This window comes from Triturus cristatus, chromosome 5_2 (assembly GCF_964204655.1).
Source record: "Triturus cristatus chromosome 5_2, aTriCri1.1, whole genome shotgun sequence".
Classification (NCBI taxonomy): Eukaryota; Metazoa; Chordata; class Amphibia; order Caudata; family Salamandridae; genus Triturus; species Triturus cristatus.
The window spans coordinates 294771955-294795935 of NC_140588.1; the positions used below are offsets into that span (position 1 = coordinate 294771955).

The window sequence follows — 23981 nt, forward strand, 5'->3', positions numbered from 1 at the left end:
CTGGTTTGCCATCCACCTGAACATGCCCTGCCGAGATGGCAGACCGGAAGTTATTTACCGTTCTATACCCTAAACCAGATGACTCTAAGGAGGCTATGTAGTTCAAGACCATGGAGACATTTGTTGTAGCGGGATCAACATCCCGTTGAGAGCACCAGCTATACCATCATGCTGATGAATACCGCTTGTGGGTGTTGGCCAACCATGCTTCCTTAATGAACCTGTGAGCGTCTCGCAAAAGACCTGGGATCTTCCACCTATCCCTGAAACACGCCATGCCACCAGAAGAAGTTGCCCTGACTCCATCAAGGGATGAGGAGCCTTCCGAGGAGCCAACAACAGGTTCCATTTCTGTGGAAGGAGGATCGGTACGGCGCAAGACATTTCCAGGAGGATCGGGAACCAAGCTTGCACCCTCCACAAAGGGGTGATCAAGATTAACTCTGCTTGCTGACGTCTGGTCTGAGCCAGGACCCTGGGTATCATCAGAAACGGAGGGAAGGCATAGCACAGGGCGGGGGCCAACGCTGGAGAAACGTGTCCGAGGCTATCGCCTCCGGATCCGGACGCCAACTGTAGAAGTCTGGAAGGTGCCTGTTGAGACGGGATGTGAACAGGTCCAATCGGCATGGACCCCATAGTTGGTTGAGTGATCTGAAAACCTGTGGATGAAGACTCCAATCGCTGAAATACCATAGATAACAAGAGTGCTAGTCAGCCACCTCGTTGTTGCGTCCCGGGAGGTATTCCGCTACGACTGATAATCTGTGGGTCAGGCAGTAATGCCAAAAATCCTTGGCGATATCTGCCAGAACTCGGGGCCGCGTCCCTCCCAACTTGTTGACATAGCGAACCGCAGGCACGTTTTTCATGCGGAGAAGTATGCAGCAGTCTGTTTTCTGGGGAGAAAGTCTGCGGATCGCAAACGAGCCTGCCAGCAGCTCCAAGCAATTGATGTGCAGGGAGAGTTCCTCTTGAGACCATCGACCCCCTGTGGATATCCAGCAGCAACGGGCTCCCCAACCCCAACGACTGGCATCCGATTCGATCACTACCCCAGGACTGGGTCTGAATATGACTCTGCCATTCCATGACTCCATGTGGTCTAGCCACCACAGCATCTCCCACCTCGCTTCCTCGGAGAGAGGAATTTGTTCTGCATATCCGAGGCCTTTGCGGAGATGTCGAATCTTTAATCTCGGGAGTGCGTGTAGTGAAGGGGACCCAGAAAAATGGCTTGAATCGAAGAGGCCAGCAGCCCAACTATCCGGGCTAATGACCTCAAGGATACAATCTGCTTGTTCAAAAGCAACCTCAACTCTTTCTTGATTGCTCTGATCTTCTGAGTCGATCTGGAAACCCAGGAACTCAATAGATTGTGTTGGCGACAGACAGACTTTTGTGGATTCACCATGAATCCCAGGCTTTGAATTAGAGTGATGGCCCATTCTAGATGTGTGACCGCTAGTCGAGGGCAGTGGGCCATGATAATGATGTCGTCCAAGTAGACGATTAACCGGACCCTGCGTGTCCTCAAGGACTCTTCCACCGGGCGGATAAGCTTCTGAAGCACCATGGTGCTGACGAAAGCCCGAAGGGGGGGACTTTGTATTTGTAACAAATGTCCTGCCAAATGAATTGAAGAAAGCGACGGTGCGGATGTAGATGGGAACAGATAGGTAAGCGTCCTTTAGATCTAGACGGACCATCCAATCTCCTTCTTTCAGGAGGTCACGCAAAAGATGGATGCCCTCCATCTTGAAATGGCGGTAGATTATCCACCTGTTGAATTCTTTTAGATTTAGGACCAACCTGGACCCAACCCTTTTTTTCTGAACCAGGAAGACGTTGCTGGTAAAACCCTGGGGATGGAGTTGGGAGGCGACTATGGCTCCTTTCTTCAGAAGAGAGTTTATGTCGTCCGTGATAAAAATCTGTTCTTGATGGGAAAAATATATTGGAGGGGGGAGAGCCCTGAGTAGGGGTATTGTACAGCTCTAGTTTGTAACCTTGTACCATCTCCAAGATCCATGCATCTTGTGAGATTGTCTGCCAGGCCTGTAGGAAAAATTGGATTTGTTCCCCCAGCATAACTTCCAAACTCAATACCAGTCTCACCTGCATTTCCGGCAACTTGTTGGCTACCCTGGTTGCCTCCGAACTTGCCTCTTCGGAATCTGCTCTTTGCCCTCCGGTAAGATAGAAGGAGAAATTGCCAGAGTTGGGGTTTTGGTACCCTCCTCTTTGCTGATGGAATTGGCCGCGTGGGGCGCTTTAGTTGAATCTCCGGCCGAACGACCGCCCTCCGGCCGAACGACCGCCCTCTGTATCGTCCGGCCCTGGTGAAAACCGGACGGAAAGCTCATTTGAGTGACTTCTGCGCTTTGTCCGAGCCACTGAAGATGGCTACAAACTTGGTCAATTATTTCAGGAATGGTTGTCCGAATAAGAGACCTTGCACCACGGGCCCTGATTCTGCGGAGGAAAGTTCTGCCAGCTTGGGGTCAAGCTTGAGGAGGATGGAATGTCTCCGCTCGCTTGACATGGCCCAGTTTGCATTGCCAAGTTGGCACATCGCCCTTTGCGCCCATCCGATCAATTCATCAGGGTCTGTTGCCGTCGCGGACTCCTTCGCCCTGAAACCCATTTCTCAGATCTTGGTCAGGGGCCCCGACAAATCCAACAATTTATCTTTGCATGGCCGCCAAGCCCGGTCAATGCCTTTCTTGGGATCCTTAGCGTATTTCTTTAAATATGTTAGCATGGTGGGGTCCACCTCAGGGGTTTCCGCCACCTTCGCCGCCAAATCCGGTCTCGGGCATTCCGACCGTAATCGTGCGCTGAGGTCCTTGTCAAAGGGACGTCGGAGGTGCGACTAGACATAAACTGCTATTTCCTGCAGCGGGAGCCATGCGGTCGAATTTGGGTGGAGAATGTCCGTCGGCTCAAAGGTGAGGAGCTTGGGCTGAGAGGGGGTAGCCAAGTGACGCTCCTTCCTAACCTTCTTGGAAGGTCTAGGGGCTTCTTCCTGCCCTGACTCTTGCTCTGAGGAAGAGTCTCCATCCTCCCCTTGGAGGGAATCTGCAGGGTCATCGGGATTGGTATAGGCATGATCCTTTGCCATGTACCTGGCCAGACGCGCAATATACTCTGCATGAGGGTTGAACCCCATCTTGCCACTGGGCTTGGGGCGAGAGCCCGTGGAGGGAATCCATCCTTGTTGCAGCACGTAGTGGTTTAGGTGACACTTTAGGGGTGCAATCGCTCTTACTAAGGCTGAGTTAACAGACTGATGAACCCCTGCATCTAGGGCCTCAACGAGGTCCTGCTCTAAAGAATCGTCTGGATCAGCCTCAAAATACTCCTCTTCATAAAAGAACTCGGCCATGATGAGAATCTGAGTGAGTAATTTTTTTACCAAGCGCTGGATCCACTGACTGGAAAATCACGGGGGAGAGGTATGACCCCAGGCAAGCCAATAAACACTGTAACTATTATTATTTGGTGGAGGGAGGGCTTGCCAACCTCTCTAGGCAAAGCCTATGCTCAATTCTGCAGTCCTCAGCAACCACTGGCATCAGGCGTCACCAGGAGCGTTTTACGAGCTTTCACGAATTTTAAATCGGAGCCTTGTTCCCACTCTGAAGTGCCAAGGTGAAACTGATGGCAAAACCTGGCAAAATGGCCCCAGCGCATGCGCGGATCCGGCCGCTCGTACCAGCTGAAAGAGGATTGCGCGATCGATCGACGCACGTCCTCGCTCCAACACTCCCTCTCCACGTGAAGACTGCCCTGGGCACGACACGCCCGGCAGAGGAGGCAATGCGCTCCCAATCGGAGGGCGAGGCCTACGTTACAAGCGGGAACGGACCCTCCAGGGATATAGAAATTGATTTACCGCTGAATGAGGGGAAAAACGCGCTGAGGAGCGCTCGCACCCAACAGTGAAAAGTATACAATTCAGCACGCACAATTAAAAAACAGCGCTGACACAATAAATAGCGTAACGTGCTAACACGTGACACTCAAACCATACACTACAATACCACAAGGATAGAGTAATGAGGGAAAAGGCGCTTAACTGGAAGCGTAGCAGCAAAGAAAGAGGAAGTAGTTACCTCAATTATGCCTCATATAGGGAGACTCTCAATGGTTGTTATGGGGCACTTGGTGCTAATGGGTATTGTAGTTTTTTTATGATAAAGTGTTTTTATTGGCTGCTGTGAAAATAAAGAGCAAAGAATGAGAAGCATAATCGGAGCCTCCGGTCCTGACATAGAATCCTAACCGTACAGTCATGTTGGTTTGGCAGTATTATCTTGACCTCCTGGTCGATAGTGGTAATTGACTCACAGTCTGTTCCCTACTTTGTTTTGTATGCTAAGGGTTAATCTGGTAGAAATTCCCAGCATTTTGTCATTTTACTTGTACTATTCTTACCTCTGATCTGACTGTACCATTTTAGCGGCAGGGTTCACAGCGTTCCTTGCCTCATAACGGAATTAAAAGTCCTGCCATGTGTTCTCCTTCTGTGTAGCGCATTGCTATATGTCATTTCTTTTATTCTTGTCTTTTCATTTACAGCCGAGGCTTATATGCCAGTGGCCATCTCTTAAGGCTGGTATTGAATGTCGATTATTAGTGTTTCCTCCATCAGGAGTTCACTTGCCTTTATCACATCAGAATACTCTTCTTTGACCTCCTGTCCCACATGTTATCATCTTACCATTAAAAAGGTATGTCCAGACTTTTTCTTTTCGAGATTTTAACAAGCTTTAAGACTAAATGGCAGTAAGGTGTTAATCCAAGCATTTCAATTATGTTTGTAGATTTTGTCCTATCAACAGTTGTGCCCTCACTGATTGAATGTACATCCACGCCTATCATATAAGTTTATCATCAATCTGAGAAGGTACAGATAGTCAATTTGGTGACTTTCACTTTGACCTTAGGGTCAATTTTTTCATCATATTCCTTCCTCCGTTAAAATTGATTCCCTTTTTTTCCATCTCCTCATTTTATTTCACCGCCTTCAACAGTTTTATACATTCCCCGGATTCTCGGCTATGAGTTTGTGATTGATTAATATCTGATGGTCTTGGTAAGCAATTTGAAAACCTATGTTTTCTCTATCTATCTCTACTCCACCTGTGAGATTGCACTTAGAGTCTAACTTTGGCAACCCTTCCTTTCTTCTTTATTTTCTCTTTACATTTTAAGTCTATTCTCTGGAGTACCATAAATCTTTCCTCTGCACATTTATTCATACTTTCGTTTGTTTAATTTTGTCACACTACTGGTGTTTCAGGGTTTCGAGGTATTTATCAGTCATTTGGCTTTATTGAGACTCAATGTACCTTTTACTTTTAGACATCAAAGTTTTCTTGTGGTTTTCCTGATGGAGGTGCCATGTTCGCTGAAACGTGCGTAGATACATTGAAAAACCACCATTGATTGATTTTATAAGCTACCCCACTGTATTGTTCAAACTTGTATATATTCCACTGTTATTGTGTTATTGTGTTTTGGTTCCATACTTTGTTATGTTATTCAATTTTTACATGATTATCCAGACTTTTCCATGTTAAACAATTCTATTGATTTGTTCAGTCTCCGGTGTTGTCATTGTATTCCAAATGTCTATTCATACAGAATCTTAGTAACGATTTGCTACATAGGTATTTATCTTAAACAATTTTGTAACAATAAAAATAATTTTTTGTAGTTCACTGTGGTACATTGAGTCTATTGTTATCACCCTAGCTTTATGGTCTTAAAATGTCTTGAGACCAACCAGTTGCCTAGAGATTTTCATGTGCGATTACATGCATAGATATATATTCCGCTTTAATTAGGAAGTGCTGTACACATTGAAAGGTTGATTTATTTGGTTTTTAATGTAACAGGATTCCATTAGTGCTTTTAGGAAGTCAAAGTGTATATTTGGTAATTTTGGTGTCAGATTTGTTTATTATTTATAAGGTTATTTTCTTTTCTTAATAGGAATTGCCCGCAAAGCGGAAGATCTCACTCCTGACCAGCTTCAGAACGCTGTGAAGTAAGATATGTTTTTAACTCACCCACCAATGTCAAATGCAACTGGTTTTCTATTTGTTTTAATACATTTACCTTTGGGTTCACTTTTAAATCTCTGTTTACAAGCAGCTGCACACAGAGGAACATATTTCATATACATCTGATAATGTTCTGTTTTTACAATAACCAGGTTTTCTGACTGGTTATTATATTTCAGAAATCATCAGAGTGAGAATTGTCTTCCTTTCTTCCTCCTCAAACAATTTTAATAGTTTCCTTCTGAAGATCTAAACTGAAGTGGTTACCTTTGATCCTGATTCAAGTGCCCTCTACTGTATGTGTAAAATGACAAGACAGTATAATATATTGTCAGAAACACAAATTTTCGCCAAGTTCTGATTGAGTCGTGGGAAACGACAGAATCTTTGGAAGATGTTCCAGTACTGTCTTTTATTCAGAACTGGGTTCAGTAGTACGTGGGACGTACAGCATACACTGTGTGTACACACATGCTAGAGTAAAGCCGTTCTGTGCTCAGTCTGTGCAATCAATTTCAAAGGTTCTACAACCATAGCTTCTTAGTCTAGCATTCCCTCGGTGTAGCTCCGTGCAAGTGCCAGGGATTCTGGTAGGCATGGCAAAAGCAGAAAATATTTCAACAGTGTTAGTATTAGCTGGTTGAATTTAGCTAAAAGACTCTAGAAAATGATTACAACCTATTCCAGCTGAGTTACCATTAACCTATTGGACGCACCAAAAAGAAATGTTAATGTTTCTATAGTAGAAATATAATGTATATTCCATTGTTACCATGACACATATACTCTGCATTATTTATAGAAACTGATGAAGAGATAAATTATTTCCAGTATGGGTGCTGAATTGATAAGTGATGCCCTTAACCCTTCTCAATGCAATCAATAATGTTGACTAGGCAGGACAGTGTTCAGAACACACACATCGCAAAGTGTTATCACATTTGTCAAAGCTTTACCGAAAGAGTCACCATCAGTGATACCTTTTACACTCCCAAGAAGCTGAACATTCTTTCATATAAAGGAAAAATGCTACAGATGTCAAAATTCTGCAGAGGAACTGGTTCACATATTATTCAGATGTGACCCTCTCCAAAGTTTTTAGACCATAATCTGTAAAGTATTGTTTCAACTGGCTGGACATCAGTTCACAGTAAACCCATTTCTAATCATAACAGGCATCAATTTCACTCAGCTTATGAGTGCCTAAAATTAATATTTATCCTAATAATGTTGTTGAAGACAGAGATAATCAAGATGTGCCTGGATGCTAGTACCTCATGGTGGGAAGAAGTCTCAAGAACAAAAACAAGTTGAGAAACTCTTGTGAAAGAAAGTTGTAGTTTTGAACACTGCTAGAGGGTGCTATGAGGAAAGAAAAAGACTGTGTGAATGGGTGCCCATGCTTGATTGATTAATGCAAGGGGTCAAAACTCCCATGAATGTAAAATGATTGTATTTTGTTGTTTCTTCACACTTTAATTATGTTTTGCAAAAGTTGCTACAAGTTAAGACAGGGCAAGGATCTTTCGTGTTCAGGTAGCCCTTGTTGTTGTCACAAAAAGAGGACACAAAAGCTTTAACATATGCTGGTGGTATTGTTTTCAAAATGTTGCAGGATTGAAATAAAAAAAAGATAGCAAATAATCCTCATAGTAAAGCTCCTCCTGGTAGGCAAGGTTGCACCTGGCACAATAATGTACAAGTGAATGGTGTCAAGTGTCTCCTCAAAAGGGATGTATTTAGGAGGAAAAGCCACAAACGCAGAGAACACCTCCTTGTCAATATTGATAACTCTTGATTGTAGTTCATAGCTGATAGAGTGTGTAGAAGTTGAAAAGCAAGCACTAAAACCACCCTGAAATCAGGGTTATGAAAGAGCCCTGCATAAGTTCTTGTGGAAGAAAGAATCCCAAAGAAATCCTGCTGCAGAAAAAGTATGCCAAAACTCAAGGACAAAAAGGTAACTGAGTGGGCAATGAATGTGATGAAAAGTCAAGGAAATGTATATGTTGCAATGTGGCTTTCGCTTGCCTGGGCCTTTTTACATATCATCGAGGCAGGGAATGATATCACAGGAAAAAAGGCTGACATTATATTGGATTAGAAACTACAAACAGTTAACACTGGGGAGACCATCACCTTGGATAGGCATAGCTATAAGGCTTGTCATACTTACTCTTTCTGAAAAAAAGGTGTTTCCCTGAAATGTCAGGCAAATAACCCCATGTTTTCACACCTTCATACTCTGCAAACTGCCTTTTGGGACCAGTGTTTTTCAATGCCTTCAGACCACCCCACTGAGCGTCTATGATCATAGAGACTCTGACCTAGCGAGCTGAGGCGAAACCTCCCACCACATACATGGTGCGATAATTAAAGATACAATGTCTTATCCTCGCATGACGCAATGCCAGATGAACATGATGTCACCAGGGAGTCCTGTTCTCTGATGCAGCATTGTTATGCTCATAGATTCTAACGCCTAAAAGATTATTGTTGGTTTCATTTCAACTAGAGACCAAACTGCTTGCCAAAGGATTTTCACGTCTCATCAAGAGTGTTTTCAAACACACTTTTGGGTTGTGCATAATCCAGAAACTGCTAACTGTGACCATTTCAGTAGGGGCTACGATTTGACCAGTGCTTAATAATGAGGTGGGATTGTGCCATGGGGAGGAATTGGTATGGATGTCAGCTCTTTTACTTAAGACATTCATTCTCTGAAAGAGAAAGACTCAGCATTCCACTGATGCCACTGTACAAAGGAGCAATAAAAATCATCCAAACTTATTTTGCATATACTAAACATGGTTGTGAATAAAACACATTAGAAATTTGGGACATCAAACATCAAACTTGCTTTGAAGTTTATCCTTGATCAGAGTCCTGGAGGCTTAGAATGCTGATCCCCATACTATAGACAGACTAAGACGTATCAAATTCTGTTTCTGGATTTTAGTGGCACATGCTCTGGGAAATACTGTTCAATATTTAATGATGGAACACAGTTTGTTTGTGACATTCTTGTACTAGAATTGATATCACAGATCAAGACAGGTTCGCCCTGGATTAGGAAATCAAGTATATCATAAATGTTAGCCAGCTCTTGTACTTGTCCACCTAATTAAATGTCTTTGATTCACATTGCTACAATGGCGTCTTCTCTGTTTTCCTGTTTTAGTTAACTTCCTATCAGTTAAAGCTTGTGCCTATTTTAATTCTTAGGTTCTCACATTAGGCTAGGGCCACCAGAATTATGCGATTCTGCAACCACAGGGTTTTCCGCATGATTTTAGATTTGCTGCATTTTCCTCAGATCCCACCATCTGGTGCATAATCTGCAGACATTAAAAAGAAAATGTAATCCAGCTCAAACTAATCAAATGTTACTAAGGACATGGTGATATGTTCCTGTGCAATTAATGTGGTACCCGCTGAAAAAGCACTTCAGTGCCTTGTCAGTGATACTAAACACTATACAAATGCAAATACAATGTAATACAGTGCAATAATGAAGTTAGAGCCCTTTACAGCATAGAAATCTTTGTACAAAAATAGAGATCTTTTATATAAACAATAAGAAAAATTTGACAGTTTATATAGTTAAGATCTGACAGGCATCCATGCCCTGTTTAAGTAATTAACTCTATTTAGGAAAATATATGGGATTTGCATTATGGGTATTGGGAAGAGGCGTGGCCCACAACGCATCTCCTCAGGACTGTTCACTTCCAGGAGACACCACTGCTACTGTATCCATGATGGCACTGGGCCTCTGTGGGGTCTCTGGAGGTGTTTTTGGAGTTCGAATGGAGATCAGCTGAGCTGAATAACGGATGAAGAAGGTGCAAGGGTATTCGCCTCTGCAGATCTCACTGCTCAATACGAAAGCACAGTGGAGATAGTCAGGGCATCGCATGTGTTGGCAATTACAGTCTAAATTCTGTGCTCAGATAGATCAGATGTTTCAAAGTTTTATATTGGCAAAATACAAGACCTCAAATGCGATTAGCTAAACTATTGTCACACAAAAATCAAAGGTAATACATATTACAAAATGCTGAGAAATATTTAATAAGTGGACTAAAGAGCAAGGCATTGCAATCTCCAATAAAGTCTCAGAAGTTTCTTATGGACCTGCTAGGGGTGCTAAGCTTAGATGAATCAGTTTATTTGCCCAATAGATGATACGTCACAAGTCCTTATAAACTTTAATTTAGGTCTTACTCCCAGTTGTTGTAGGTATTAGAATAACACAGCTGTCAATTTTTGGCACATGGTGGGGTCTTGTCCAAAAGGTACACGTTATTGGAATGAAATTGGCAATTTTATCATCAGTTTTCAGCTTAAACATGAGATTCATCTTGATTTAAGAATATTATTAGGCTCTACCATGCATCAGCAGCAGCTAGATTGACGAAGTCCATTTATTTTAATTTCGATGATTTGTTCATTAATCATGCAACCTTGAGAAACCATGCGGGTAACAAGTCTGCATGACTGATGGGGGAGAGGGGTTTAGATAGCCAGGGTAAAGCTAAAAGTTACAACCCAATTGAATTAATAGTTCTAAGAAATTTGCAAAGGCAGGACATTTGTACCTGATTAATGCAATATTTACTACTTATTGTAATTATTTATGTTAATCATTTTTCACCTCAGCAAGAAAGATGTCAGCATTAACTCCTTCATAAGAATATTAATAAAGTTCATGGCTGGATAGATAAAACATTTCCTTTTGAGAAGGTTTACAGTAGATCACAGTATATTTCTAGACAAAAAAGAAAAGAGTGATAGAGGATGGTTTATGGGAGCGAGAAGGACGATAAAGACCTCAAGTAGAGGAGGAAGCATTAGTCATTTGAGAAAAAGAAGAAGAGAAAAGCATAACAAATAGAGAGTCAACCAAGCTTAGCAATAGTTTGCAATAGGGCACCATCATCAAAGTTTAAAGTAACTCTAAATCGAGTGTTCTTCAGTCTGTTTTTGAAGGAAGAGAAAGAGGGGTTCCATCTAATCTAAACTGGAGAAATCCTGATAATGATCGAGTTAGAGTCGTTGTTTTAGCATATCGGGTGAGTTCAAGATACAGAATGTTGGAGCTGCAGAACTTTCTATGGGTGCTTGCGGTTTTGAGTTTAAGAACCTTAAACATAATGCATGCAGATGGTAAATTAGGATTAATTTAGTTTGTAGCAGATAATCACAATATTTTTCAACTAACAACTCATGAACATATAGGGAATATTTTTTGTGCTAAGATAGAATGCACTTTCTCCATGGTTTTCCTACCAATATGCCTTGCGTTTTCTCAGCTGCAAAATCTGTATAATTGACTACCTTTAGAAGAATTTCATCCTATTTTATTGGCAAATTACGTGTGCCAGAACAACTTTGCTAGCTCCTAACAAGCATACTTTAACCTTTAATGCTAGCTTCATCTTTCACTGTTCAACCGTCTTCTTGCATCTAGTTCTTCAGTTGAGATCAGAGGGATTGTTATGGTATATGAGGTTCCAAACAACCAGCACAATAGTACTTGCGTTGGTTTGCTCGCTTATTGCTTCATGAAGATGCAGATGTCTTCATTAGCTACTCAAGTAATGTGGCACCATGATTTTAACCTAACTTGCACCTGATTATTTTTCTTGCACATCATGAAGGCGTAATGTAAATGAAGGCTGGCATGAATGCGGCGGACATCTTTGCTCTAACGCGCCTAAATTTAAAATGCCGAGTATGGAGCTTGAGGCAGCCATATGAGTCATGGACACTGATGTTACTCTTAAATCTTAATATTTTAGCTAGCATATCTACTTTTTAAATAGAATATGTCCTATTTTGGAATGATTTTAAATAATTGTACAACAAATTATCCTGTTCTGTTTATTATTATATGAATCTGTTTGATCAAAACTCATACTCAATCTTAATACTTTTTTTGGGGAGCATTTTTATTAGGCATTGCTGTTACATGTAGTATTAACATTATCCTTTTGGCTCATAAAACATTATACAGGATAAATAAATGGTAGAACAGTTCTAACAATACTGCCTTTGTTGGCAAAAGTCTTGAATATCGCTTTGTCAGATGAAATGTTCAAATGAAAACTCAGGAAAGATATTAACTGAGGTGAGTCAGACCCATTACCTTGGCCTTCATTGAGGAATTCCTTCCAGAGCAGCAACATTAACATTGATATAGGATGTGTATAGGTTGATGCTAACTGCTTCTCTTTACCCAGTGACAATCCTGCCTTTTCTTAATTGCACCATCACACTTTTGAAGTGAGTCAGCGATTGGTATAGGTCAAGTAATTCCTTTACAGCTGAGTACTTGTGGTTATTGTAGCACTAATACAATAAATACTTGATGGCTTGCCATGGTTGTTCTTAATTTGTCCCTCAGATACAGTTGACCCTTGTTAATGGTAAGGGCACTCTAATAGTGATAGCTAATTTCTTGCAATGTCCTAGTTTTAACATACAGCTGTATAAACTAAACACAGTTATGCATGAGCATTTGCTTTTTCGCGTTTTGTTTTCTTTACTCTGTTTCTGTGTTTTATTGGCAGAACAAGACCTTCTTTCCTGGAGTACTTAAGCTACCACCTAAATTTTATGAGCATTTTAGCTGGACCCTGCAGCAACTTCAAGGACTACATAGCCTTTATTGAGGGGCGGCATGTGCAGATGAAGCTCTTGGAAGTAAACTGGAAACAAAAAGGATATGACAGACTACCTGAGCCATCTCCAAATGTAAGTTCTGATCTGTAGAGTTTTTATCATTCTCCTTCTCACTGCTCCACTATATCTAGTTCTCCTTCACTGCCCCCTCAGACGTACCTGCATGGACCCCTGAGGTCCGCATCTTAGAGGACAAAGCCTTGGCATTTCAGTAGGTAAGGAAAGATGGCTGCAGGAATGAGACATACTGAGAGGAACAGCTGCAGGTCTCAGACCGTTGATCGTTGACAACCCTGGCAAGGGTGCTGGCCTTCCTAGCACTAAAGTTTAAGGTGTAGATTAGGGTTGCAGGCACACTGAATTATGAGGATGGGCTCTGATATGGAGGATCCCGGTGGCTCAGAATTGGCCTAGTGCCACAGCGTCCAGCCCTTGGGTTCTAAAGTTCAGCTACATCCTCAAGGAGGTGTCCATGCTCCTGACTGGGGTCTTCCAGAAGGGACATCTTTGGTTAATTCTACATACTTCATACTAGGCAAGCTCTACTCTCAGCTGTATAACTAAATATGAAGATTAAACTCCCTGAAAACTTTAAGATCTTGAGTAGGTTCACTCACCAGCTACACCTTTCTACATCTCTCAGGAACACACCAATCATATTAGTGCAGGCGCTGTCACTCAGTCCGGGTTGACTCTAAGGTTTACTTGATGAGGTTATTTTTTCCCTTTTGCACACAGGAACAATGTTGTAATTTCTTCCGGAACTCCCACCCATATCTTGCCCAGGTTCTGCTAGAGAGTGTCTGTGCTGCCTTTGTGTTTTGTGCACTGCAGTCATATGTGTGCAATTAGTTTTTTTTCTTTCATCATGAGGCTTTTGATGAGCGCTTTACAAGTAAAAGTAAAATAAATATAAACACGTTTATAAACACAAAATTCACATACATGGTTGATATGTGCACTACTATAAAATCGAGGTTCTAATATCGACGTACAAGAACCTCAACTGCAAATGATCGACTACCACCAAATCATCAAGCTAAGTGTATACAATTCTAGATTTACTGTTCTTGAACATACGTCTATGTCCGGTTGATGAATCCTCGCAAAATTTTCCAAACTTTTGGCCAGCTCCGCTCCGCTCCTACCCTGAAAGTTTTGTGGTGATTCATCAAGCAGGGGCCGAGAAAAAAGGGGGGTCCCAAAACACGTTTTCCCCATGCAATTTCCCATAGGATCTGTTGTCGCAGCTACAGCCCGAACCGCTGAACGGAATGACACCAAATTTGGCAAAGTCAGTTCAGACTCGTGCCTTTTGCATAAATGGTGTGAATCCGTTCAGTAGTTCCTAAGAAAATTAGAGTTAAAAGTACATAAATATCTATGGCCGGGGAGGATCCGCGGACCCTACACGCACCGTAAGCGCACCCTCCCCGAACCGAGCGTGCACCCTCCCGATCGCGCGCTGAATGCTAATTGGCTGTCGAGTGTCTGTCTACATTCGAAACCAGGAACTGTTGGCGGCTATTTTCTGCCTCGGTAGAAGCGAGGCTGAAGAAGCAAGGGGAATACGTGTGTGAAACATATAAAGGGGGCAGAGTGGAAATACTCTGACCCTCTAGAGGTGCTTAGGGGGACCCCCTGGGGCCCCCCTTTTAAAAAAAAAAAAACGACGAAATGCGCGCACGGTGCGCGCATCCTATCGCATTGGGTGCGCGGATCCACGGAATTTTTTTTTTTTAAAAAGACTAGAAATCATTGGTTGTATGACTACTTTGTACACTGAAAGGTAGGGTGTATATTTCTGTTTTTTAAAGGTATGATTCTTATTGATTAACAAAAACAGATTGTAAGGAACATTATATATGATTAGCTGATATGTTGAAAAGTGAAGCTCACTTCCTCTCTTGTTTAGCAACAGTGTGTGCTGAACTTCTGACCTGTGTGCTCAGTGCAGTGTTCCATGACCTGTTTCTATGGTAACAGGCAGAAGGCAGATTGGGGGAAGGGTTGAAATGTATTTCAGTTGGAAAGGGTTGAAATGTTTAACCAATAGAAACGTGTGTTTGCTTTTGAGTTTATGTGTGAAGGATTGTGATTTGATGTTTACATGTATATGTGTGGAAAATGAAAGGGAAACTTTTCCATTCTTTGTTTTTGCTGAGAGGTGCACAGTGCAGAGATTCTGTAAAAGAAAATATGGTGAGTGACTGATATACTTCTTAATCTACAAAAGAACTTGAAAGATGAGTTATTTAATTGTGAGGGGATGTATGTAGACTATTTTGTTTTTAATCAGACTAATGTATTTCTCCTGCTAAAGTGTAGGGAGTACTTTTTTTTCTCTACAATCTTATTGACAGTGTGTGTGCATGTAGAAACCATTCTGTGATAAGCATTTGTGTTTTTCATGTGTTTGCAGACAGATAACTGTGCTGTTTTAAAATTTTGGTAGAATTAGAAACCAGTCATTGTTTATGAATTTGTGAAATGAGTTATATTATGTTTCTATACTAAAATGTAGTACTTCTTCTAGATGAAGAAATGTGTTTTGGTATAGTGCAAGGGATAGTGTTGTTTGTCTAGAATCACACAGTGAGTATGTGTGCATTTGGGAATCACTGTGAGTAAAGCATTTGGTGACATCGTGTATTTGCTGACAGATAACTGTTTTAACCTGTCATGTTGTGAAGTTTTAGTAGCATTAGAAGACAGTTATGGCTTATGCTGTGATTAAATGAGTCAGGCTTTGACAGAAAAGTGCAGTCCTGAAAAATGTAGATTGTGTGCAGTACCCTTACCACTTGCACTGTAGTGAATGAGTTTTTTTTTTTTTTTTTTTCCAAGACCTTTATTGCAACTCACATATTACACAGCTTTCAGCCTACAACCCCTCGGGCCAGCCACGGAGAATGCATGCTACCTTCGTTCGTAAATCACACAGCCCTGAGCCGTCAACCCGGGGGTACGGCGGCGGTAGAGGGTACAGTGTCTCACTGTGTACAGATGGATACTGCAGGACTCGTTTTCTTCTTTTCAAACCATAAAACATAAGCATATTGCCAAAGCGTCGTAAAGGCGCCTAACAGTCGAACTCCCCCCCCGCAGGTAACGAAACAAGGTCATCACGTTCAGCACCATAAATCGCCTCCGTACCGGTGGTGCGACCTCCGCATCCCACTCTCGAGCACCCGGGGCCACATTACGGTGGGGTTTTAGAGATCTCCTGCGCCCTCCTGCCCGACGGGAGGAGGCTCGCAGATGCCCCCTCTGAAATCATTCCAATTGGACCACACCTCAATCCACTTCCGGGGGCACCCTCTCGCTATATACACAGTCTTTTCCTGCAGCATGCACCAGTTCATGTCGCTGTGCCAATCCGACAGTTTGGGCGGGAGAGGACTGCCCCATAGCCTGGCAATGTTCCTTTTTGCCACCATTTGTCCGAGCGTCACCCAGAGCCTCCCTTTCGGCGACAGGTCCGTAGGTTCCCATATATTGAGGAGGCACCTCTTGGCCTCCGGGCGAAGTCCCACCTCCCATACCTCTTCCATACAATGCACCACCCTTCTCCAGTACTGCTGAATCTTAGGGCAGTCCCACAACACATGGAAGAAGGTACCCGTTCCACCACATCCCCTCCTACAGTGCACTGAGTCCGCCCTCCCCATCATGCGTAGCCTGGTGCAGGAGATATACACTCTGTGCAAAATCTTAAGTTGGATAAATCGTAGCCGGGCTGATATCGCGACCTCGCGGGGGGAAGCCAGAGCGTATAGCCACTCTTCGTCGTCTATCTCCAGCCCATCAGCGGCCCATTTCTCTCTAAGGGGTAGGAGCATGTCGGGGGGGTTATTGATTAGTTTTTTGTAAGTGAGTGATATGGCGTGTTCCGTGAGGTGCCCATCCAGTAACCTATCTTCTAGCGGGGAGGTTTGCGGTAGCTTGGTCTCTGGTGAGATATTGGCCTGCAGGGAGTGTCGCACTTGTAAGTATCGAAAGTATTCGGTGTGCGCCAGCTCATATGTGTCTCGCATTTGGGCGAACGTACGAATCCCCGCAGGACCCAGGATATATTTGATTTGAGAGATACCAATCAGGTCCCAGTTGCGGAACCCCTTGGTACGGCCCAGGTTGCCTAATTTGTCGGAGGCCCAAAGTGGCGTGGCCATAGTAAGGACTCCTGACCATCCGAGCTTCCTCTGGGCGATGTGCCATATCTGTACCGAGTGAAGTGTGGGTCCAGTGAGGTGGCGTATACCCCGTCTGGAGTAGAGTGCTATCTCATAGTTTCCCCCGGGAAGCAGCCATCTGTCCATGCCATAGGCGGGATCATTCCCATCCCCATATGTACCCTGGTTTATCGCGGATAGGTGGGCTGCCCAGTAGTATTTGCGGATGTCAGGGAGGGCTATACCGCCGTCGTACCACCCCAGTGTGAGTTTGGTCAAGGAGTTTCGGGGTGACCCGGCCCAAAGGAGGTCGCGCAGTGCGGCCTCGATCGACACAAAGTAGCCGTTAGGGACTAGGTCCGGATAGTTCTGTAGTGCATATAGAAACCGTGGTAGCGCTAGCATCTTAAATAGGGCCGCCCAGCAGAGACAGTGGCAGGTGCTGCCAGGATTTGGCCTCTCTCTGGAGCCGCACCAGCGGCGGCTTGAGGTTGCGCTCGTATGACAGAGCCTTGTTAGTGGTGATGTACACTCCCAGGTACTTAAACCCGTCCTCTGCCACATTGATGGGGCAGGCGTCCGGGAGCCGCGGAGGTTCACCCCGTAGGACATAAAGGTGTGATTTGGCCCAGTTGACCCGGAAGCCCGAGTTACGACCGAAACTCGCAAGTATGTCGAGCGCCACAATTATCGACCTGCGCGGCTCACTAAGGTACAGGAGTATGTCATCGGCATAGAGGGAGATTCTATCCTCCCACCCCTCCGCCCAAGATATACCTTTTAGGTCGACAGCCTGCCTTATCCAGGCCACGAGTGGCTCGAGGGAGAGGGCGAAAAGAAGGGGAGAGAGGGGGCAGCCCTGCCTGGTCCCTCTTTCAAGCGTGAAAACATCGGACAGCTTGTTGTTCACCAGCACCCGCGCCAGAGGCTTAGCATATAGTAGACGCACCCACGCTATAAAGTGAGGTCCGAAGCCCAGTTTGCGCAGGACCGCGAACATGTACGCCCACTCTAAGGTGTCGAAGGCCATGGTGGCGTCCAAGGAAACCACCACTGCGTCCTCCTGTAATCTGTGGCATTGCCCCAGCACACCGTTTAGCCTCCTAATGTTGAGGGCCGTGTTACGGTGTGGCATGAACCCCGACTGGTCCGTGTGGATCAACGAGGGAAGCACCGCGCGGAGCCTATTGGCCAGCGTCTTTGCCAGTATTTTGGGCTCCGCGTTGAGGAGCGAAATTGGTCTGTAGGACGCACATGAATCTCTGGGTTTCCCTTCTTTCGGTATTGCCACTATGGTCGCCATACGCTGATCACGGGGCAGCACCCCCCTCTTCCTACTATGCTCGAACATGTGTTTCAAATGCTTGCTAATGGCGTCCGGCTGGAGCTTGTAGAGCTCAATTGGGAGGCCGTTGGGACCGAGCGCCTTACCAAGGCGCAATTCTCCTATTGCCTGCTGAAGTTCCTCCTCAGTGAGTGGGCTGTCCATAGCCTCACGATCTTTATCCGTTAGGGAGGGCTTTCGAATGTCCGTTAGGAGGTCCATGGAGTCCTCCTCCGGCCGGTCTGACCCGCGCCTGTAGACCTGCTTGTAGTGTCTCGCAAACTGTTCCACTATTTCCCTAGGCTCAGTAACTACAGTCCCGCCCTCGGTACGTATTTCTGGCACCACCTTACTGGCTTGTTGTTTTTTCGCCAGCCAGGTGATAAGTTTCCCAGCTTTATCAGCCTGGTCGTATATTCTACCTAGCTTGTGACGAGCAACTGTCTGGGCCTCTTGGGTAACCATTTCTCTATACTCCGCCGCCTTCAACTGCAGCTTGTGCCTGACCTCCCTGTCCCCTGCCTCCGGCGCCTCCCTCTCCAGGACCTCCAATTCCGCCTCTAGTGTGGAGACCTGCCCGCACCGCTCCCGTCGCCTAGCCGATATGGCCGAAAGCGCCTCTCCCCTAATCACGGGCTTAAATGCCTCCCACAAAGTGACGGGGGATTGTATCCGATTCTCTTCGAAGTATCGATAGATCGAGTGGGATATCTGTTTTTTGGTGTCCTCGTGTTTCAAGTGCCATGCGTTTATTGGTGCTATGTAACCCTCCCGTTTATTCCCAAATGTGATGTGCGTGTGGACTGGTGAGTGGTCCGAAATGCCTCTAGGCAGAAGCGCCGCCTCCAATACTGTCATGTCTTGTTGCAGCAGAGTAAGGATGTAGTCTAATCGCGAGAAGGAGTGATGCGACCCCGAAAAGAAGGTAAAGTGGCTGTCAGTTGGGTGGAGCAGGCGCCAGACGTCCGTAAGCCCAAAGGCCTCCAGAAAGTCCGCCAACCACTCCTGCCCCTGGGGCAGGTCTCTGGGGGGCTGTCTATCCCGGGTGCCTGACACAACTGCGTTGAAATCCCCTCCCAGCACCAACTGACCCTCGGGAAGGGAAAGGAGAAAGGTGCCCAGGTCCGCGAAGGCCCGGGTTTGTAGGCCAGGCGGGATATAAACAGACAGTAGATTAAGCGTGCGGCCCTCCCAGCGGCCAGACACTGCCGAGAAGCGGCCCTGTGGGTCTGTCCTGACCAGGTCTATATGGAGGGGCAGCGCGCGCCGCAGGAGCACCCCCACCCCTCTCGAGCCGGAGGTGAAGCCAGAGTGAGCTGCCAGAGTGTAGCCATATCTATTGAGGGCCTGACAGACATTCCCCAGCATATGCGTTTCTTGCAGTAGCACTACATCCGGCTGGTGCCGCTTGAGGAATTGCAGCTCTATGGTGCGCTTAAGCCTGTCCCCTAGTCCGTTGACATTCCAGCTGAATATGTGACAACCTATTCCGTGTGACCATAGAAATTCCCCAACTCCCCACCCCTCCCTGGTTCCCTCCCCGCACGTGCTTGTAAGGCCGAGAGTCAAAGAACTGGCCCCCCATGCGTGCCACCCACTTCCCCCCCGACTGTCCCCAACATCCCTCCCCCCGTACCAAAACAAACCCCCCCTCCCTGCCCCCTGCTCCGTGGGTTCTGAACTACCCACCACCCCAATTAGCAGAGCGCCTGTCGCCCAACCCTGCCCCGGTGGAGCCCACCGAGGTTCTCTACGTGGGAAGTTCGTTGGCCAGCCCCCTCCTGACCGCCTGTCCGTGGTGCCCAGTTCGTTCAGCCCTCAGGCCCGCAGTGCATCATCTAACAGTGAGCCTGGCTCAAAGGATTTGGGCAGGCCCTCACCCTGCCCCCGGGAGCAGTAAGACCAACAGTCAAGAACTTTCATACGTTACTGTCCGACGGCTTCTTGTCAAGTTCCAGTGGCCTCATCGCGCTGCGTCTTCTCTGGGTGAGTCCCAGCGGGGACTGTTCGATCGTGAACGCCAGGACCTCTGGCTCTGCTCACCACCTTCCACTCGTCCTGCCGTTGATCCCGGGGAGGGTTGCCCCGAGCCACGCCATTGTGCACCGTCCCGCCGGGGGGCTTCTGCCGTCGTGATCGCGTCCAGCCACTCCTGCACCGCAGCCGGCGAGGTGAAGAAGAGGGATCTACCGCCAGCGATGATCTTCAGTTTGGCGGGAAAGAACATCATGTACCGAAGCCCACGCTCTCGCAGTGCCGCCTTGACCCCTTGAAAGGAGCGCCTTTCCTGTTGGACCTGGAGCGTGAAGTCCGGGAAGAAGCAAACCGTGGCCCCCTCGTAGTGTAGGTCGCCGTGTTGTCTAGCCGCCTGGAGAATTGCGTCACGGTCGCGGTAGTTCAGCACTTTAGCAATAATTGTTCGTGGTAGGGCCCCTGGTTTGGGTTTAGGGATCGGGGCCCTGTGAGCTCGCTCGATCGTGAAGAGCTTGGAGAGCCGCTTGGGTTTAAGTTGGCGGAGAATCAGATCCTCCAGAAAGAGCTCCACACTGTCCCCTTCCAGTCCTTCCGTCACACCCACCACACGTATGTTGCTCCTCCTGGCCCTACCTTCCTGGTCTTGGAGCCGTAGGGCCATCAGCCGATGTTGGTGCACAAGCTCGTTGACCCTGCCCTCGAGCCGCTTTCCGATTCCTGCAAGGCTTTTATGTCCATTTCATTGGTTTTGGACCGGTCCGTGGTTTTCCCCAAGTCGGCCCGGAGCAGGTTCACCTCTGTAGTGATCTTGTCCATTTTCGTCTCCAGGTTCGTCCCAAGGGTTTGGATCGCGGCCATTATAGACGTCAGGGAGGGCTCCGCCTGCCCAGTGGCCTCCTTCGTAGCCCCTCCCGGCTGTGGCGTCGTTTTGGCTATAGTGTATTGGTCCAGCTTGTTGGTCTGGGTCGCGGTGCCCCCCTTGGGCCGCATGATCGCTTCGGTGCCTCTGGCGCCTGGTGTTCCTCCGCCCGCCTCCGTTCCTGGGCGCCCGCGAGTCCGTGCCAGCTCCGATCCCCCGGGTTTGAAGTCCGGATGCGGCCGCCGCCTCACCGGCACTTGTCAGGTATAGTTCGGGGCGGGGGGCCCCCGTGTGGTCAGGCCGTCACGATCCAGGGTCGACTACCTCAGCCACCACGCCGCCGGCTCTCTTATGTCCGGCCCGTCCAGCGGCCCAGAACCGGGGCCCCCACCCGGCAGGCGACACGTGGCACTTCGCAGAAGCAGCCCCCAGACGATCCTCCGTCCCCACCCCCGGCGGCAGCAGAGAGAGACCGGCTGTCCCCCTTCCCGGGAGAGGTCGTCAGCTGGTCACAGTCGGGCGTAGCCTCCCCGGCAGCTCGCCGAACCTCAGTGCGCCAGGGTCGGCCAGCAGTCGCTCCGGGCGCAGCGCGCCGTAGGCCAAAAGCCAGGGCCTCAATTAGATTAGGGAGCGGCCGCGGGGTTCCATGGACGAGGCGCCGAGCCGTCGCCACCCGTCGCGGCCGCCGTGCGGAGGCGTCAGCAGGTTTCCGGCGTCCGTGAAGCTGCTCCGGCAGAGCCCTGGGCCTGAGGAAGCTGGGGGGGTCTCAGGGCGATCCCTCCAGCGCGGATTCGGGTCGGATAGAGAAGGACACCAACGGTCCCGGCGGAGCTCAGGGATCAGGCGGCCATTTCGTACGGTGCCTGGCCACGCCCCCCGTGAATGAGTTTTGGTAAACTCCTAGGGATAGTGGTGCTTGTCTAGAATCACACTGTGAGTTAGTGTGTATTTGGGATCACTGTGAGAGAAGCATTTAGTAACATCATGTATTTGCTGACAGATAGCTGTTTTAAAACCTGTCATGTTGTGAAGTTTTAGTAGCATTAGAATCCAGTCTTTGCTTATGCGTTGATTAAATGAGTCATGCTTTGACACTAATGTGCTGTACTTAAATATGTAGATTGTATGCAGTACCATTAACTCTTCTAGACTAGTGAATGAGTTTTGGTAAACTCCTAGGATAGTGTTGCTTGTCTAAAATCACGCTGTGAGTCTGTGTGCATTTGGGTAAGGATTGTGAGAGAAGCATTTGGTAGCATCGTGTATTTTTTAGCAGATAACTCTTTTAAAACCTGTCATGTTGTCAAGTTTTAGTAGCATTAGAAGCTAGTCTTTGCTTATGCATTGATAAAATGAGTCACGGTTTGACACTAAGATGCAGTACCATGTACTATTCTCTTCACTGTGGCAGAACTGAAAATGTAAAAGTTTTACCCAAGCACTGTCCTAGAAGTAGTCTGATGATTTAGTCAGTTTCTAAGTACCAAATAGACTGCTTCAAATGTCTATGCAGTATGCATGTAGTGTTCTAACATACTATACACTTGTCTTTTACACCTTCAATTCCCTAGTCAGTATCCATACACTTCCAGGAAACACCCTGTCACTCCCTTTGCAGTCCTCTAGTGACCCATTCAACACCATGTACTAATCCATTCACTGTGCCAAAACCCAAACACTTATAAATTCACCAAGACACTCTCTTTCCAGTACTCTAATGATTCAGTCACTGCCTAAGTATTCATGCACTGAGCCAGGCCTTAGTACATGGACTTCTTCAAACCCCTATCCACTATGCATGCAGTCCTCTAACCACCTACACACTTGTCTTTCACACCTTCAATTCCCCAGTCAGTATCCATACACTTCCAGCAAACACCCTGTCACTTCCCTTGCACTCCTCTAGTGACCTATTAAGCATCATGTACTAATCCATTCACTGCGCCAAAACCCAAACCCTAATAAATTCACCCAGGCACTCTCCTTGCAGTACTCTAATCATTCAGTCAGTACCCAAGTACTCATCCAGTGACCCAGGCCTTAGCATATGGACTGCTTCAAACCCCTATCCACTATGCATGAAGTCCTCTAACCACCTACACAATTGTCTTTCACAGTTTCAATTTCCTAGTCAGTATCCATACAGTCCAGCAAACATCTTGTCACTGCCTTTGCACTCCTCTAGTGACCCATTCAGTACCAAGTACTAATCCATTCCCTGTGTGAAAAGCCTACCACTTATAAATTCACCTAGGCACTCTCCTTGCTGTACTCTAATCATTCAGTCAGTACCCAAGTAGTCATGCAGTGAGCCAGGCCTTAGCACATTGACTGCTTTAAATGCCTATGCAGTATGGATGCAGTCCTCTAATCACCTACACAGTTGTGTTTCACACCTTCAATTCCCTAGTTAGTATTCATACACTTCTAGCAAACACCCTGTCACTCACCCAGTGTGTCTCCTTATAGTACTGTAGTCATTTAGTCAGTTAGCATGTAGTGTTTTAGTGAGGTCGGCTTTAGGGCATGAACTGCTTCAAAGTAGTATGCACTATGCATGTAGTGTTTTAACCATCGTCACACTTGTGGTTCAGGGCTATAGTTTCTTAGTCAGTATTTAAATAAAATGCGTTTGTACAGTAATGGAATAGTATAAATTTAAAAGTTATTAATATACATTTATTTTTGATTCTTTTTTACAGATACAGAACAGGAGTGTTTCTCATCTGTTTGCACTCTTCTCGTGCAAGATTGTTTGGATGAAGGGTCCTTAGGTGTTACATCATACTTGCTGTGCCGCACGAGTATTTTTTGTTAGGATCCCCTCGTAACAACTCTTTTGAAAATCTTGCGCGTGAGAAAGGTGGCATTGGTCTTTGTTTGCCCCTCGA

At 46.2% G+C, this 23981-nt stretch overlaps 1 protein-coding gene across 2 annotated transcripts in view; it reads left to right on the plus strand.

The window, feature by feature from the left end:
* MBOAT1 (membrane bound glycerophospholipid O-acyltransferase 1) overlaps positions 1-23981 on the plus strand; it is a 414235-nt gene that overhangs the window by 289473 nt on the left and 100781 nt on the right. For both annotated transcript variants that reach the window (XM_085607052.1, XM_085607053.1), the window contains 2 exons: positions 6004-6058; positions 12650-12833. In XM_085607052.1, the coding sequence (XP_085463178.1) occupies positions 6004-6058; positions 12650-12833 (239 nt within the window). The remainder of the gene's footprint in view (positions 1-6003; positions 6059-12649; positions 12834-23981) is intronic.